Below are 16,205 nucleotides of genomic sequence, written 5' to 3'. Positions count from 1 at the left end.
TGTAGAGTAGGTATAATGTTTATTTTAAAGTGATGAACAAGTCAGAGTATATTTACTTCCTATTGACTCTGAGATTGGTATATTAAGTTACATCTGGGTCTACGAAGTGGATCTTTTAGTGGTGGAGTCACCCCCAGATAAAGATGGTAGGACAAAGTTTTAGGGCTATACACGGTTTGCCAAGTTCAGAATTTCCCAATGAGATAAATTTCAAAACATAAGCGCACAGTAATATCAAAGGGCAGGATGGTTTTAAATATTAGAAAAAGTTGACATGTGGAAACCATGCTTAAGGACTTTGATTACTTACAACCATAAGATTACTGCTTATTTAAAGTGAAATTATTGTTGTCATACTCTTATATTTCTGTCTAATCCTTATAGTACAACTGAGTCTGAATAGTTTTGGTATTCGGTTTATCAAGTATCTAGGACCTTGGATTTCTTCTTACCTGATTCCTTTGGTCCACTTTTCTGTTAAATACTTGCAAACAGTTGTCAGAAAAAAATACAGAAGACTAAAGGACTTACCCATGGCATCTGTGATTAACATTGAATAATTTGCTGTATTTTTTCATTCCTAAAAAGTTTTATTTTTGAGAGAAGGTAAGCAGGGAATGAGTAGAGAGAGGGGCACAGGGGATTGAACGGGGTTCTGCAGTAACACCAGCAAACCCACTGTAGGGTCCAAACTCAGCAACTGTGAGATCTTGACTTGGGCCGAAGTCAGACACAACTGACTGAGCTACCCAGGTGCCCCTGAATTCTGTATTTAAACATAACCAAACAAAAGTAATCAGGTATCTTATAAATCAAATATTATAAAATACAGATCTACAGTTTTTCTGGATTCAAAGAGTTACCAATGTTTCATGGTTTTTCTGTCTGGTAATCTTTACCTGATGTCTAACAAAACGTTTTGTTCTGTATCATACAAAATGTGATTGATCTATAATGAGTTGAAATGCCATTGGCTTGAGCACCCAGTTTACCTGAGGAAAAAAAGGGGGACTCCTCAGTTTTAAGTTTTTCTACCGTTAATAAATGCTCTTGAACAGTCATAGCTGTTTAAAAAAAAAAAGTCTCGGAGTTTGGTTTCTGTTGGGCCAATCTATGAAAAATAACATTTTATTACTGGGAATAGTAATAAACTGCTGCATCACGGAGTTAAATTTCTTTTTATCTTTTATTTCATGTTGGAAGGTGATGTGTGTGTATTTTTGCCTATTTTGTGCAGTATTTTTAGTCCCATCTAATTTAATGGCTCTGCATTATATTCTTTTCTCCCCCCAGAAAGTCAAATAAAGAAAACCACTTTACCCTTTCAAAACTACAGCAACACAAATGAAGATCTTAATGTAAAGAAGGAAATGGTTTTAGGGTACCCTTCAAAAAATAAATCATTGGAAGATGAAAGAAGTCAATTACATTCCAGGAAAAAACGTTTTTTATCCTACCCGAGATATGTGGAAGTTATGGTTACAGCTGACGCTAAAATGGTTCATCATCATGGACAGAATTTGCAGCACTATGTACTAACACTAATGTCAATTGTAAGTAAACTTGTCCTTTAAACTTTCTAAGATGTGTAATGTTTCCCTCACATTTATCTGAAAAGTTACTCGAACTTGTTAAAACATTTGAAAGTCTCTGAAAACACTTAAAGAATAATTCGAGTATTTTCAGTATCCTATATTTTCTACCCTTTGGTGACAGGGAAGATTCTAGTAGCCCTGATATTTCACCCTTTGAATCTGATTATTTTTTTAAAGCTTTATTTGTTTTGGGGGGAGGGGAGGAGATCGCTAGCACATGTGCACAGGGGAAGGGTACAGAGAGAGGGAGAGAGAATCCCAAGCAGGCACCGTGCTATCAGTGCAGAGCCTAATGTGGGATTCGAACTCCTAAACTGTGAGATCATGACCTGAACCAAAATCCAGAGTTGGAGGCTTAACCAGTTGACCCACTGAGCTTCCCGTGATTCTGATTTATATATATATTTTTAACATTCATTCGTTTTTTGAGAGATAGAGCCATGAGTGGGGGAGGGACAGAGAGTGAGAGGGAGACACAAAATCTGAAGTAGGCTCCAGGCTCTGAGCAGTCAGCACAGAGCTCGATGTGGGGCTTGAACTCAAGAACCATGACTGAGCCACCCAGGTGTGCCTCCCCACCCCCCAATCTGATTTTTAAATCTTATTTCTGCACAGAAGGAATGGAAACTATTTTGCTATTGCTATACTTGTCAAGTCAGAAATTGGAATAAATGATATTTTTAAGGTTTTTAATTTTAATTCCAGCTTAATATATTGTTAACATAGTGTTCTATTAGTTTCAGGTGAACATTCAACAGTTCTATACTTAGTGCTCATCATGATAAGTGTACTCTTTAATCTCCATCACCGATTTCACCCACTTCCTTTTCTGGTGGTAATCCTTAGTTCTCTATGGTTAAGAGTCTGTCTTCTTTTTTTTTTATTATTATTTATTTATTTATTTATTTATTTTTTACCTTTGCTCATTGTTAAATTCCACACGTGAATAAAATCATATTTGTCTTTCTGACTTAATTTGCTTAGCATTATACTCCAGCTCCATCCATGTTGTTTCAAATGGCAAGGCTTCATTTTTTTTTATGGCTAAGTAGTATTCCATTACGTGTGTATGTCAGACATATGCACACCACCTCTTTATCCATTCATTTATCAGTGGACACTTGGGCTGCTTCCATAACTTGGCTTTTGTAAATAATGCTGCAATAAACATAGGAGTGCATGTGTCACTTTGAATTAGTGTTTAGGTGTTTTGGGGGGTAAGTACCCAGTAGGGCAATTACTGGATCATAGGGCAGTTCTATTTTTACTTTTTGAGGAAGTTCCACACTTTTTTCTATAGTGGCTGTACCAGTTTGCTTTCCCACCAGTGGTGCAAGAGAGTTGCTTTTTCTCCACATCCTCACCAACACTTGTTGTTTCTTGTGTTATTTTAGCCATTCTGATGGGTGTGAGTTGATAACCCCTTGTAGTTTTGATTTGCATTTCCCCAGATGAGAAATTTTGAGCATGTCTGTTGGCCATCTGTATGTCTTTGAAGAAATTCCTGTTCATGTTTTCTTCCCATTTTTAAAATTGGATTATGTGGTTTTTTTGGCTGTTGAATCAATTCTTTATGTATTTTGGATATATATACATCCATACTCGTACATGGATATGCCATTTGCAAATAGCTTTTTTCCCTTTCTGTAGGTTGCTTTTTAGTTTTGTTGTTGGTTTCCCTTGCTCTGCAGAGTTTTCTATTTTGATGTCCCAATGGTTTACTTTTGCTTTTATTTCCCTTGCTTCAGGAGGCCTATGTGAAAAAAAACTGTTAGACTGATGTCAGAGAAATTGCTTCCTGTGCTCTCTTCTAGGATTTTTATGGTTTCATGTCTTATGTGTAGGTCTTTGATCCATTTTGAGTTTATTTTTGTACATGGTGTGAGAAAGGATCCAGTTTTATTCTTTTGCATGTCGCTGTCCAGTTTTCCCAACACCATTGGTTGAAGAGACCGTCTTTTTCCCATTGGATGTTCTTTCCTGTTTTGTTAAAGATTAATTGACCATATAACTATGGGTGTATTTCAGAGTTCTGTATTTGGATCTATTGATCTATAGGTCTATTTTTATGCCAGTACAGTACTGTTTTAATTACTACAGCTTTTTAATATAACTTGAAGTCTGGAATTAGGATACCTCCAGTTTTATTTGTCTGCTTCAAGATGGCTTTGGCTACCAGGGTCTTTATCTGTCTCATAGAAATTTTAAGATTGTTCTGTCTCTGTGAAAAATCCTTGGTGGTATTTTGATATGGATTGTATTAAATCCATAGATTGCTTTGGGTACTATAGACATTCTAAAAAGATTTGTTCTTGCAACCTGTATAAAATGTCTTTCCATTTCTTTAGATTTTCTTGAACTTATTTAATCTGTTTTATAGTTTTCAGAATAAAGGTCTTTAACCTCTTGGATTAAGTTTATTCCTAGATACTTCATTATTTTTAGTGCTGATATAAATGGGATTGTGTTCTTCTATGTATCCTGCTTTATTCGTGTATAAAAATGCAACAGATTTCTGTACATGGGTTTTGAATCCTGCAAATTTATTGAATTCACTTATTCTAGTTTTTTGGAATCATTAGGGTTTTCTACATATGGTATCACTAGATTTGCAACTAGTGTAAGTTTTATTTCTTAACAATTTAGATACCTATTATTTTGTTTCTTGCCTAATTACCGTGGCTAGGACTTACTTCTATGTTGAATAGAAGTCATGAGAGTAGACATCCTTGTTTTGTTCCTGATCTTTGGTTGAAAAGCTCAGCTTTTCCCTGTTGAATGTTGTTAATTGTGGTTATTTATATAGGGCCTTTACTATGTTGAGGTATGTTCTCTCTAAGCCTGCTTTGTTGAGGGTTTTTATGAATGGATGTTGTACTTTGTCAAATGCTTTATCTGTATCTGTTGAAATGATGATATGGTTTTTATCCTTATTGTGATGTATCACGTTGATTTATTTACAAATATTGAACCACATTGTATCCTAGGAATAAATCGTACTTGATCATGGTGAATGGTTTTTCAATGTATCATGGGATTCAGTTTGCTAGTATTTTGTTGAGCATTTTTACATGTGTTTTCATCAGAGATACTGGCCTCTAGTTCTGTGTGTGTGTGTGTGTGTGGTGTCTTTATCTGGTTTTGATGTCTGGTTGATACCGACCTTACAGAATGAATTTCCTTTATTTTTTCCCCCTTTTTTTGGAATAGTTTGAGGAGAATGGGTATTGACTATAAATGTTCAGAATCTTCCTATGAAACCAACTGTTCTAGACTTTTAATGGGAGTTTTTTGATTACTGATTCAATTTCATTGCTGGTAATCCATCTGTTCAAATTTCTACTCTTCCTGCTTCAGTTTTGGTAGGTTATGTTTCTAGGAATTCATTTTTTCTTGGTTCAATTTGTTGCATGAGTTTTCATAATCTCCTCTTACAGTTGTCTGTATTTCTTTGGTTTTGTTCCTCTTTAATTTGTGATATTTGTGACTTTTTCTGCACTTTTTTTTTTTTTTTTTTTAATGAGTCTGGCTGGAAGTTTATCAATTTTGTTGATCTTTTCAAAGAACCAGCTCCTGGTTTCATTTATCTGTTGTATTTTTTTAGTTTTATATATTACTTATTTATACTCTTTATCATTTCCTTTCTACTGGTTTTGGGTTCTTTTTCTAGCTCCTTTAGGTGGTATACAGGTAGGTGGTTCAAGATTTTTCTTCTGGTAGAAAGGTAGAACTGTATTGCTATAAACTTCCCTCTTAGGACGACTTTTACTGCCTCCCAAAGATTTGGGACTATTGTTTTCATTTTCATTGGGACAAAATGACACTTTACATTATAAATGTATTTATGAAGATTAAAGGACAGGCTATTAGCTGCTTTAGCAAATTTGGAATGTAAGATCACAGTAGCTATCAGAGTTCTTGACCTGATATTAACATCTATTTTGAGTAGGGGTGGTGGCAGTATCCTGGAACAGAATTCTAGACCTAGTGAAGGACCTAGCCTAGTTCTACAGTGGTAGAACTCTGTATCTTATATATACCAAATACATACACATACTTAAATCTGTTGTCTGGACTCTTCTGGATTTAGGCCTGTTCTTTTGGAGTAATTACTAAAAGCATCTTTCATGCTCAAGAGTCCCCTGGTTTAATTAATGAGTTATATAGTCACCTATTTATACAGATTCAGGTTATCGGAACATATCTCATGGCTGGAAGTACCTTTACTCACATGTAAGGAATTTAGATCTACTTGATGGAACAGACATGGCCAGGATACATCTATTGTTTATTGTAAATTTTTCTGGGCTAGAAATGTTCAGTTCAGTACGTTGTTATTTGAAGATAAGACCCTGTTTTTTTCCTTATATATAACATTTTACCTTAAATTCTTAGATGTGCTAAGAATAAATGGCCCATGTTGCCTAAGTATGGTATCTGGTACCAAGTAGGCATTCAATAGTTCATGAAAGATAAAACAAATAAGTGATTAAAGTAATACTTTTTGGGGGGTGCCTGGGTGGCTCAGTCAGTTAAGTGTCGGGCCTTGGCTCAGGTCATGATCTCCCAGTCTGCGAGTTCAAGCCCTACGCTGGGCTCTGTGCTGACAGCTCGGAGCCTGGAACCTGCTTTGAATTCTGGGTCTCCTCCTCTCTGCCCCTCCCATGGTCATGCTCAGTCTCTCAATAATAAATTGATGTTAAAAAAAAAAGTAGTATTCTTTTTCAGAATGCATGACATTGTAATAGATGACTCAAAGTGATTTCTGAATTGTGTATAATAGGACATTTGTTGACCTGAGTTTTTAAAATGAAAACAGAGCAATACGTGGAAATTTATCCTGATAACATGTTTTTACTTCTGAATCTGAAGTAATGAAAAGTGTAATTATCTAGATGTATAACTATCTACATCTGAGTTTGGAAAGCTCATTATGAGGGGATTCTAATGAGAGTACAGGCATGGAAGATGTCAGTTGATAATGTAGGAAATTGTATCAAGTATATGGAACAGTGTAAGATAAACTTAGTAAATTTATGCAGGTAAAGGAGATAATCATTAAGAAAATTGTGGGAAGGAGGGTAGAGATTCCCAAGGAAAACACTAGATTTTGTAAAGGTGACAGATTTTGAACCCTGTTTAATTATGGGTAACTCTGATATCCATGCTGTAGAAATAATGACTAGAAGAAGGAAATAGCCACACAGCTTTGGCAATACTGGCATACTCAGAAATGTTTTGGTACCTGTATTTCACATAAAAATCAATATAATCATTGTTTGGAGAAGATACTGTGACATAAAGTCACAGTTGATAAAGGGCAAAACAGACCTTCTTCTGACTTCATAGAAAGTAAATCAGTTTCTCAGATTGCTTGAAACAGTAGCCCAATATATGCACATGTTACTTCCTAGACCCATAGTCCCACTAGGAGAGCCAATTGCAGTTGAAGATGAGATGTTTGTAGATGTACTCAGCTGGTTGTGTTGAGCTTTCATTCACAAGGAGATAGACTGAAGCAGGGTTAGGGAAGAGGGGAGCATTCCAAATGTAGATAGGTAGGAGGAAAAATTTAGAACAGTTTCTCTTTTGAGGTAGTTTGGGTTTTGTATATGCTTGCTTTGTCAAAGGTCAAAGTTCAGATGACAAACTACCTGCGTTTAGTGCTTCTCCATTCTTTTTCATTAAAAGAATATGTGGAATTTAAGAAACAAAGGAAGAGAGGAGGGGGAAAAAGAGGCAAACCAAGACAGGTTAACTGTAGACAACAAACGCATGGTTACTGGATAGGGGAGGGGGGAGGTAAGGACGGGGAAAAACAGGTCAGGATTAAAGAGTGGACTTGTGATGAGCACCAGGTGTAATATGGAAGTGTTGAACCACTATATTGTACACCTGAAACTAGTTTTATACTGTACGTGAACTAACTGGAATTTAAATAAAAACCTAAAGAATGTTCAGGTAAGAATACAGGAAAGTCAGACTTCATGGTTCTGTATATATGTTATTAGTGAAAAGCTGTGGTCATAGCTGTAGTTGCAGATGTAAACCATGTGAATGGAATCTTGGAGCAAGAGTGACAGACTCTTCTTATTTTGCCTGGGACTTTTCTAGTTCTAGGGTTGAGACTCCTGGCCCTGGAAACCCCTTAGTCCTAGCAAACTGGAACAGTTGGGCACACCTTGTAGAAATAGTCAAGTGTAGTTCAACTTGTTTCATCTCCACTCGTGAAGTCCATTTCCAAAATTGTTCTGAAGTGATAAGAGGAATGCAGTCCCCATGTAAGTGTCGCAGATGTGTTTCCGATTGAGGAAGGAAACCAAGATGTTGCACATTTTGTCCTCATTTTTTAAGGAGGCATTAACTACATTTATTCAAACACACAGGATATTGGTAATGTTCTTGGTGACAGTAATTTAGGAAAAAGACAAGAAAATGTGATTTATACTTGAAGTTTGTGAACCATTTAAAGAAAAGTTCAAAATGATAAAGTTTTTGTATGTTGGCTCTATATAAAATGGAGAAATAGCTTAATGCTTCAACACTGAGCACATGGATTATGGACACCATTTAGAGGATTAACTGCCCTTAACCTTACAGACAATTGTGCTGTCTTTTTCTTTACTTTCAACAAATCAACAAAATGAGAACAGTGATGGAGAAATTTGTGTGATTTAAATCACTATAGTGCTGTACGGATACCTTAGTGATCTGTTATTCAAAGTGATTCTGGCATTAATATGAAAATTGGGAAGAACGGAATTATGTATAGTGTATCCAATAAAATAAGAGTTTGTGTTAAATGACCAAAGATGTTCAACTATTTTCAATACCAAAGCTTTTATCTGTAGAGAATTTGGGTGACAGTATTAGGCTAAAATGGCATTCACATACAACTAAACAACCAAAGAATCTGTAACGAGAGCAATTATTTTCTTAACAAACTTACTTTGATATTCGGTGATTTATTTAATAAACCTTGAAAATACTATAGGTCAGAGATTTTTATACTCTGTTGTGTTTATAAAGGTTTGAGTTGATAACATTCACTTTCTTACACAATCATGTAAATGTAAGGCACATCATGTGATCATCAGGAATGAGTCCTGTTTATTAAAATACAGTTACTATTGGAGACATTTATCAACCAAAAGCCTCACTTGGATTACCCTGACTTAATACCTTTGATTTCACTGATGTTCAGGGTAGAGGAAATTTTTAGCCACACTAAAATAAAAACAATGATATACTTTCATACTTCAGGTAGGACCGTTATGTTCACTTTTCCTTCAACTCCGTGTTCTTATTTTTAATTTTTAGATTATTTTTAGCTAAAGTATAGTTGACTTACATTATTGGTTCTGGTAGTACTCCATGTAGGAAATAAGGATAAATTTGTTCCTTGCACATATTTACTTTGTTGTGGAATATCATTTTCTAGTTTCAAGCAAAAAGATCAGACAAGATTTGTGATCTTTGTAAACAGTCTCTTCACTGTGTTAAAATCAGTTTTGTGTAGAAGACTTTGAAGGTGAAAGCGATCAAAAGGTAAACAGTTACAAGTCCTCAGGATGTAATGCACAGGATGGTGAATAGTTGATATGGTGACTATTGTATGTTTGAAATTGCTTGGAGTAGATCTGAGTTCTCCTCACGAGAGAAAATAGAACTATGTGATGATTTATCGTGGTGATTTCATTATATATATGTGATTATATATATATATATATATAATGTCAATTATCTCCATTAAAAATGGCTAAATCATTTCTTAAAAAGGCAGCCTCTAAACATGCCATATATACATTTGCTGAAGCTGTGTATACAAATTATTTCAAAATAGTTGGTCAGTTAATGGTGAAAATAACCTCATTATTTGCACGAAGTGTATTTTGCTTAGAATTTTCTTAAAGAAAATATTTAAGCAGAATTTATGTCATTTCTTTCCTTTTTTTTTTTTTTTTATAAATATCCATGAAGTAATGTTTTGTGAGACTTGTAGAGAAACATAAGCATGATATGCTAGGGGAACAAACACTTAAAGAATAAAATATTCAATATATTCTAATTAGATCAATAAAATTCTAAAATACAGCACTCTAATATGTAGTGATTATAGTTATATATCAATATTACATGGTGCTGTAGAACAAAAGGTTATCTAAGAAAGCTGATGTAGCATTTTTCTACTGTGTAGTCTATGGAATGGGATACTAGTCATGTGACATGCTCTATGGGAAGAAGGGAAAAAAAAAACTGTTGAAGCATTTGTGTGAAATTCCTCTCCTAGATAATGTGGATTTGTTAGGTATCTTCACAAAAGTATCCAATAGGCTATTTAACTTTTTTACTCCACATTTCTCAAACCGTGGGATGATTTTTGTGCTTTAAAACACAAATGGCCTCTACTTTCCTCCCCTCAATAGCATCTGGTAAATACTAATTGAATACTCTATGGCATGGTGACCAGGGATGCTTGGTGCCTCAACATGGTAGCAAGAACGGAGGCAAAAAGAGGTCCATTTCCAGAACTGACCGACTTCCTTGTAACTAGCAATAGAACTAGAACTAAAACCAAGGGCTCCTGGCTGCATAGGACTTCTCTGAGGCCATGGTCAAGTGTCTGCAGTGGTAGTGTCAGGGCTAGGGCATGAAACACATCAGGGTTCTGAAAGAAAGTTTTATACCAAGAGCTAATTAGAAGGACTTAGGGAATAGAATTCTGATCTTCTAGAAAATACAGTGGTCAGAGCTAAAGCCAATCTGTGAATGTAGTCATGAAAAAGTAGCAAACATGGTACCTTACCATCTCGGCAATGTAATAGGAGGGTGGTAGTTTGGGGATAAGAGAAGCACATTGTACATGTCAATTACAAAAGCCTCTAATTAAATGGTCCTTGTCATCTGCCTGCTTCATAATTCAGTTTAACTGAATACTTACACAGTAACACCTTTAAATATACACATAAAGTAAAAGGAACATACGTTGAATGTAAGCACATTATGAAGGTCTATACATAAAACAGGAAATGCATACAACTAAATAGGATGCCCTTAATTACTCAATGATACCATTTTAGCATAAAAGCAAAGTATCAACCTGAGGGTTTTTTGGGGAGATTGTGTAAAGAATTAAGTTGAACTGTTCTTTGTATGTTTTACCTGAGGACGAATGAGGTTATATTTTTGTTTTCATTTAAATTTCAGTTAACCTGTATTATAATATGTTAGTTTCACTTGTACAACATAGTGATTCAAGATTTCTATACATTGCTCTGTGTTCATCACAAGTATACTCCTTAATCCCCATCATCAATTTCACCACCACCCCCCACCTCCCCTCAGGTAACCATCAGTTCTCTGTAATTAAGAGTTTCTTGGTTTGCCTCTTTTCCCCCCTTTGCTCATTTGTTTGCTTAAAATCCACGCACCTAAAATCATAGGGTATTGGTGTTTGGTTGACTTATTCTGATTAGCATAATACTCTGTAGCTCCATCCATTCATTGCAAATGGCAAGATTTCATTCTTTTGTATGGCTTAGTAATCTTCCATTGTGTGTATGTATATGTACATACACAGATATATGTATACATCTATATATGTGTATATGCCATATCTTGCTTACAGATTGGTTACTTTTCAATAAAGGTGCAACATCTGTTTCTTAAACTCAATATTATATAGTATCACCTACAAAATAAATTCATAACATCCAGATTGTCACTTGAAGTCCACCTATTTCGAGTAATGAGTGAAGAAATTAGTCCTGTAGATAATTCATAGTACTTAAGCTCTTTCCTATGTGAAGTATGGAGAATGCCTGGTCTCTTGTGACCTACAAGTCTTCACAACTGTTCATTTTTAAGTGGAAGAGAGCCTTTGAGCATAAATCTGAGGTGTTTTGTTCTCTTTTGTAATTGGACTTAGAAAAGCATCCACTGTTAAACTCACTGAATCAAAGGATAAGTCTGAAGTGTGGGTATACTTTGTTTCCATGGGAAGTATGTACTTTCTTAAGTTGCATGGAAAATACCAATTCAGCTACCAGTTTCCACAGCTCCCATTTTCAAGTGAGCAGTGTTGCGGGGCTAACAGACCTGCTTGAAATGGCCAACGATTTGTCCCCGTACTTATTCTCAATGCCAGAAGACCACAACTTCTGCCAAAGGCACCACTGTAGGTAGAAATAACCAACCTGTAAATGCCTGTGGCTGCACAGCTAAAACAATAAAGTTCTGGAAAGTGTATTGAAATCCATGGTGACCCTGCAGTGTCAGCATTTCCAGAGATGTTTTTGGCTCTTGCTCTGGTCATTATTCCATGTAGCAAAAAAAAAAAAAAAAAAAACAAAACTGGAGCAGTCATGTAGGTGATTCATTATATTGAAACAGCTCTTTGGCTGATGGAATGAGGACTCCACCACTAGTACTTCCAGCAAACTCTAAGGTCCACAAGATCAGGGTCCATGTCTTCCCTGTCTCTGGATTAAAGCAAGGTGTAGTGTTGAATGTTAATCAAAAGGATGGGACAAGTAGTATCTCCTGAAGCAATTGCTATCTTGGTCTGGGTCGTGGTCCAGGAGATGGTGATCCAGGTTTCAGAAATTTTTAAGTATAGTTGACAAAGAATGCTGTATCAGTTTCAAGTATACGACAGTGATTTGACAACTCTACATGTTATGCTGTGTTCACGTGTAGCTACCATAGTTCACCATGCAATGCCATTGACCATATTCCCTATGCAGTACCTTTCATACTCCTGACTTATTCCATAATTGGAAGCCTGTACCTCCCACCCTTTCACTCATTTTGCCTATTTCTTCCCTTCTGTCAACCACCTGTTTGTCCTCTGTATTTATGGGTTTATTAATGCTTGGTTTTGCTTTTTAGATTCCACTTATAAGCGTCTTTTGCCTGACTTCTTTCACTTAGCAATATACTCGCTAAGTTCCTCCCATATTGTTGCAAATGGCACGATCTCCTCCTTATGCCTGAGTAATACTATTACACACACACACACACACATATATATATATATATATATATATATATATATATATATATAATGTCTTTATTCATCTATCAGTGGACACAGATTGCTTCCATATCTTGGCTCTTGTAAATAATGCTGTAATAAACACAAGTGCACATACCCTTTTGAACTGGGGTTTTCTTTGGGTAAATAGCCAGTAGTGGAATAACTGCATCGCAAAGTATTTCTATTTTTGTTTGACAAACCTCTATACTGATTTCCACAGTGGTTGCAACGAGTTTACATTTACACCAACTGTGTCCACAAAGGTTCCTTTTTCTCCATATAGTCACCAACACTTGATATTTCTTGTCGTTTGATATTAGCTATTCCTGATAGATGTAAAGTGATGTGGTTTGGGTTTCCATTTCCCTGATTAGTGATGTTGAGCATCTTTTCATGTGTCTGTTGGCCATGTATATGTCATCTTTGGAAAGATGTCTCTTGAGGTCCTCTGCCCTACTTTAATCAGATGGTTTTTTAAGGTCTTTATATATCTTTGATACTTAATCCCCAATGAATATATTATTTGTAAATATTAGGTTTCTGTCTAATTTTGATGATGATGCCCTTTGCTGTGCAAAAGCTTTTTATTTTAGCGTAGTCTTAGTCATTTAGTCTTGCTTTTTTCTCCCTTGCCTAGGGAGACCTATCAAGAAAAATGTTACTAAGGCCATTGTCAAAGAGATTACTACCTATGTTTGGAAATGACTTTCATTGCACAGGTGGCCCAGGTCCTGAGGGGATTGTCTTGAAAGGAGTGAAAGAGGCATTGAACATGGAAGACACTACTGCAGCAGAAACCGCTATGATGCGTACAAGAAGAGATAAATTAGTGAATTAGCACCTTAACCAAGAATCATAAACTGAGCCCATGTAGAGGGCCTCATGGAATTGCATTTTTCAGTTTTGGAAAATTAAAGACCAGGTGGTGACCTGCCTATCGACCTGTGACCTCTTGTCGGGTTTCTTATGTGATTTTAGATGAATCAGTCCCCATGGATTCCAGGAATGCTAACCATTAAAAATTCTAAGCATATTCAGAATTGGAACTATACAGCCATTTTGGAAAATATTAGTTAAAACTTCTCTATGGAGTGTAATGGTCATGTAAATTAGGGAGTGTGGCACAGAATGAAGTGAAATTCCTGCTGAATCCTCAAGGGTATTTTCCAAGTTCTGAGTGCTCAAATTACTTGATTTTGTTAAAATGCAGATTTTGATTCACTAGTTCATGGTGGGGTCTGCGATTCTGCATTTCTGATCAGCTCCAGGTGATACAGATGCTGCTGATACATGGACCGATCTCAGTAATAGGGTTAAGGTTGCTGTTTCTCAAACTTGGTTTCACATGGGAATCATTAAAAAAAAATACTGGGAAAATTTTGAAGGTATACTGATGTCTGGGTCTCAACCCTAGAGATTCTGATTTAATTGGTAAGAGATGTGGCTTGGGCATCAGGATTTGTGAAAAGGTCCCTGGGAGATGACACTATGCAGGTAGGTCAGACAATTGATGTTCTAGGACTGGATTCAGTTTACTTTTGAGAAGAAATAACTCATTTAGGTATCTGATCTTACACTTTCTAAAGTAAATACTATATTTTTTTTTAGCAGTTAATACATCAAAATTTACATGTACGACATATGAAGGGCTGTCTTATAAAATCTGAAAGCATATGTAATAAGATCCTAACACTAAGAACATATTTTCATACCACAGCTCTTAAAAGGTCAATAGTAAAGTGCAGTTCTATCAAGAACTAGAAATGAACTCTGATGTAGGATTAACCTTGTAGAATGTGAAACATTTTGTTTTCCCTTGTAGGTTGCAGCAATCTACAAGGACTCAAGTATTGGAAATCTTATCAACATAGTAATCGTGAAATTAGTTGTAATTCATAATGAACAGGTAAGAAACTGGTTGAAGTTAGTATCCTTAATAGTAGTAGACTTTACATACAGATCACAAAACTGTTACTAGAAATGAGATATTTCTAAAAATTTACATTCAAAAACTTGAATGGGAGTGATTAACTTACTTTGTGGTGGAAATAAAAGGAAATAATAATTTAAAAACAACTAAGTATTCCCTTTTGTAATCCTACCCTTGAAGGATTTATAACAGTTTTTACAAATTTTTTGATTCTAAATATTAGATGGTTTCATGGAAAAGGTCTCACTAGATTCCGTTTTGATCCTGATGTTTTAAATATTGCTAAGATATTTTTTTAAAAATATGAAGGACAGGTGTCACTTTATCTGCTTCTGAAAATGCTATTTGATAAACTACGAGGATGCTGACAAGCTTGGAGAAAAGAGGATATGGATGTTTTAATGTATTATTAAATTCTTTTTTTTTTTATTTTTTTTTTTTGTGTGCAGGAAGGACCAGTCATCAGTTACAATGCAGCTACCACATTACGTAACTTTTGTTTATGGCAGCAAACTCAGAATGTTCTTGATGATACTCACCCTTCTCACCATGACACTGCTGTTCTTATCACTAGGTACAGTTTTAGAAATAACCTTCCCACCACAGTGGTTTACCTTTCTGTCCTGCGTGATCACTGCTATTTCTTGTTACCTTCTTTATCGATACATGGAAGCGTTCTCTAAGAACTTGTCTTGCAAAAGATACTGTTGAATGAAAACATTGTTCTTGCAGACCAAAATGCAAATGGATTCCTTAGGAAATTAGCAATGTTAGGTTGCTGAGGAGTGAACTGACCCAAACAAAATAATTTCCTTATTAGTGACAGAAATAGGAAAAATATTTGGAAACAAACATAGTTATGGAACTGAAAACAGGTTATGTTCCTTCCCCACTTGATACTTCAATCACTTGGAAGAGCTTTTGAATTTTAACTGGTTGCCTACTTTTTTGGCTACTTGTACTTTAAAAAGAAAAAAAAACAATAAACCTATTGTTTTGATGCTCAATACATATCTTAATTGCTAGACTGTATTTGCAAGGGTCTTAATGTGCTTACTTAACTAAAAACAACTTATGCTATTAAAAAATACCCATTTTACAAGCACCACTCTACATTGTTAATTCATGCCTTTGCTTCAGCAACACTGGTTACCAGAATAATTAGATTTTAGGATTGGCTGGTTGGTTGACAGAAGGAAATAATTCTTCCGTTTAGGGGTCAGACTCATAATCTGCTTTCTAGAACCCTGAAATGAAACCCTCAGTCCATGTAAAATAGCTGACATGTAGGAAAGACCAGAGAATTGTCAGATGGGTTAGGGACTAAGTAATGCAGAAGGAAAAACAAAACAAAACAAAAAAACAAGTTGGTGATATCTGAAAACATCCTTATTTGTCGTGGAGAATAATCACTGCAGCTCATAGTGATGTGGAAGCATCAAGGAAAGGATAAACTCTATTACATGTACTGCATGAGTAAAGGCAGAGGTGAAAAATGTAATTAGAAAGCTTGTTACTGAACTTGATTACAGCTTCAACTATTCACAGCAGACAGTCTTCTATAGCTTCTATTGCTTATTGATATATACAAGAGGTGTATACCTTGGGTTTAAATTATTGAGAGTTTAAGACCCGGATTTGG

The 16,205-nt window shown here is 35.5% G+C and overlaps 1 protein-coding gene across 4 annotated transcripts in view; it reads left to right on the top strand.

Annotated features, from left to right (window-relative positions):
* The window catches only part of ADAMTS20 (ADAM metallopeptidase with thrombospondin type 1 motif 20), a 177,836-nt gene that overhangs the window by 47,582 nt on the left and 114,049 nt on the right, over positions 1-16,205 (top strand). For all 4 annotated transcript variants that reach the window (XM_045061659.1, XM_023256963.2, XM_023256961.2 and 1 more), the window contains exons 4-6: positions 1,294-1,553; positions 14,456-14,539; positions 15,013-15,137. In XM_045061659.1, coding sequence (XP_044917594.1) covers positions 1,294-1,553; positions 14,456-14,539; positions 15,013-15,137 — 469 coding nt within the window. The remainder of the gene's footprint in view (positions 1-1,293; positions 1,554-14,455; positions 14,540-15,012; positions 15,138-16,205) is intronic.

The sequence above is a fragment of the Felis catus genome, chromosome B4 (assembly GCF_018350175.1).
Source record: "Felis catus isolate Fca126 chromosome B4, F.catus_Fca126_mat1.0, whole genome shotgun sequence".
Classification (NCBI taxonomy): domain Eukaryota; kingdom Metazoa; phylum Chordata; class Mammalia; order Carnivora; family Felidae; genus Felis; species Felis catus.
This window is presented reverse-complemented; position numbering and strand designations above follow the sequence as displayed.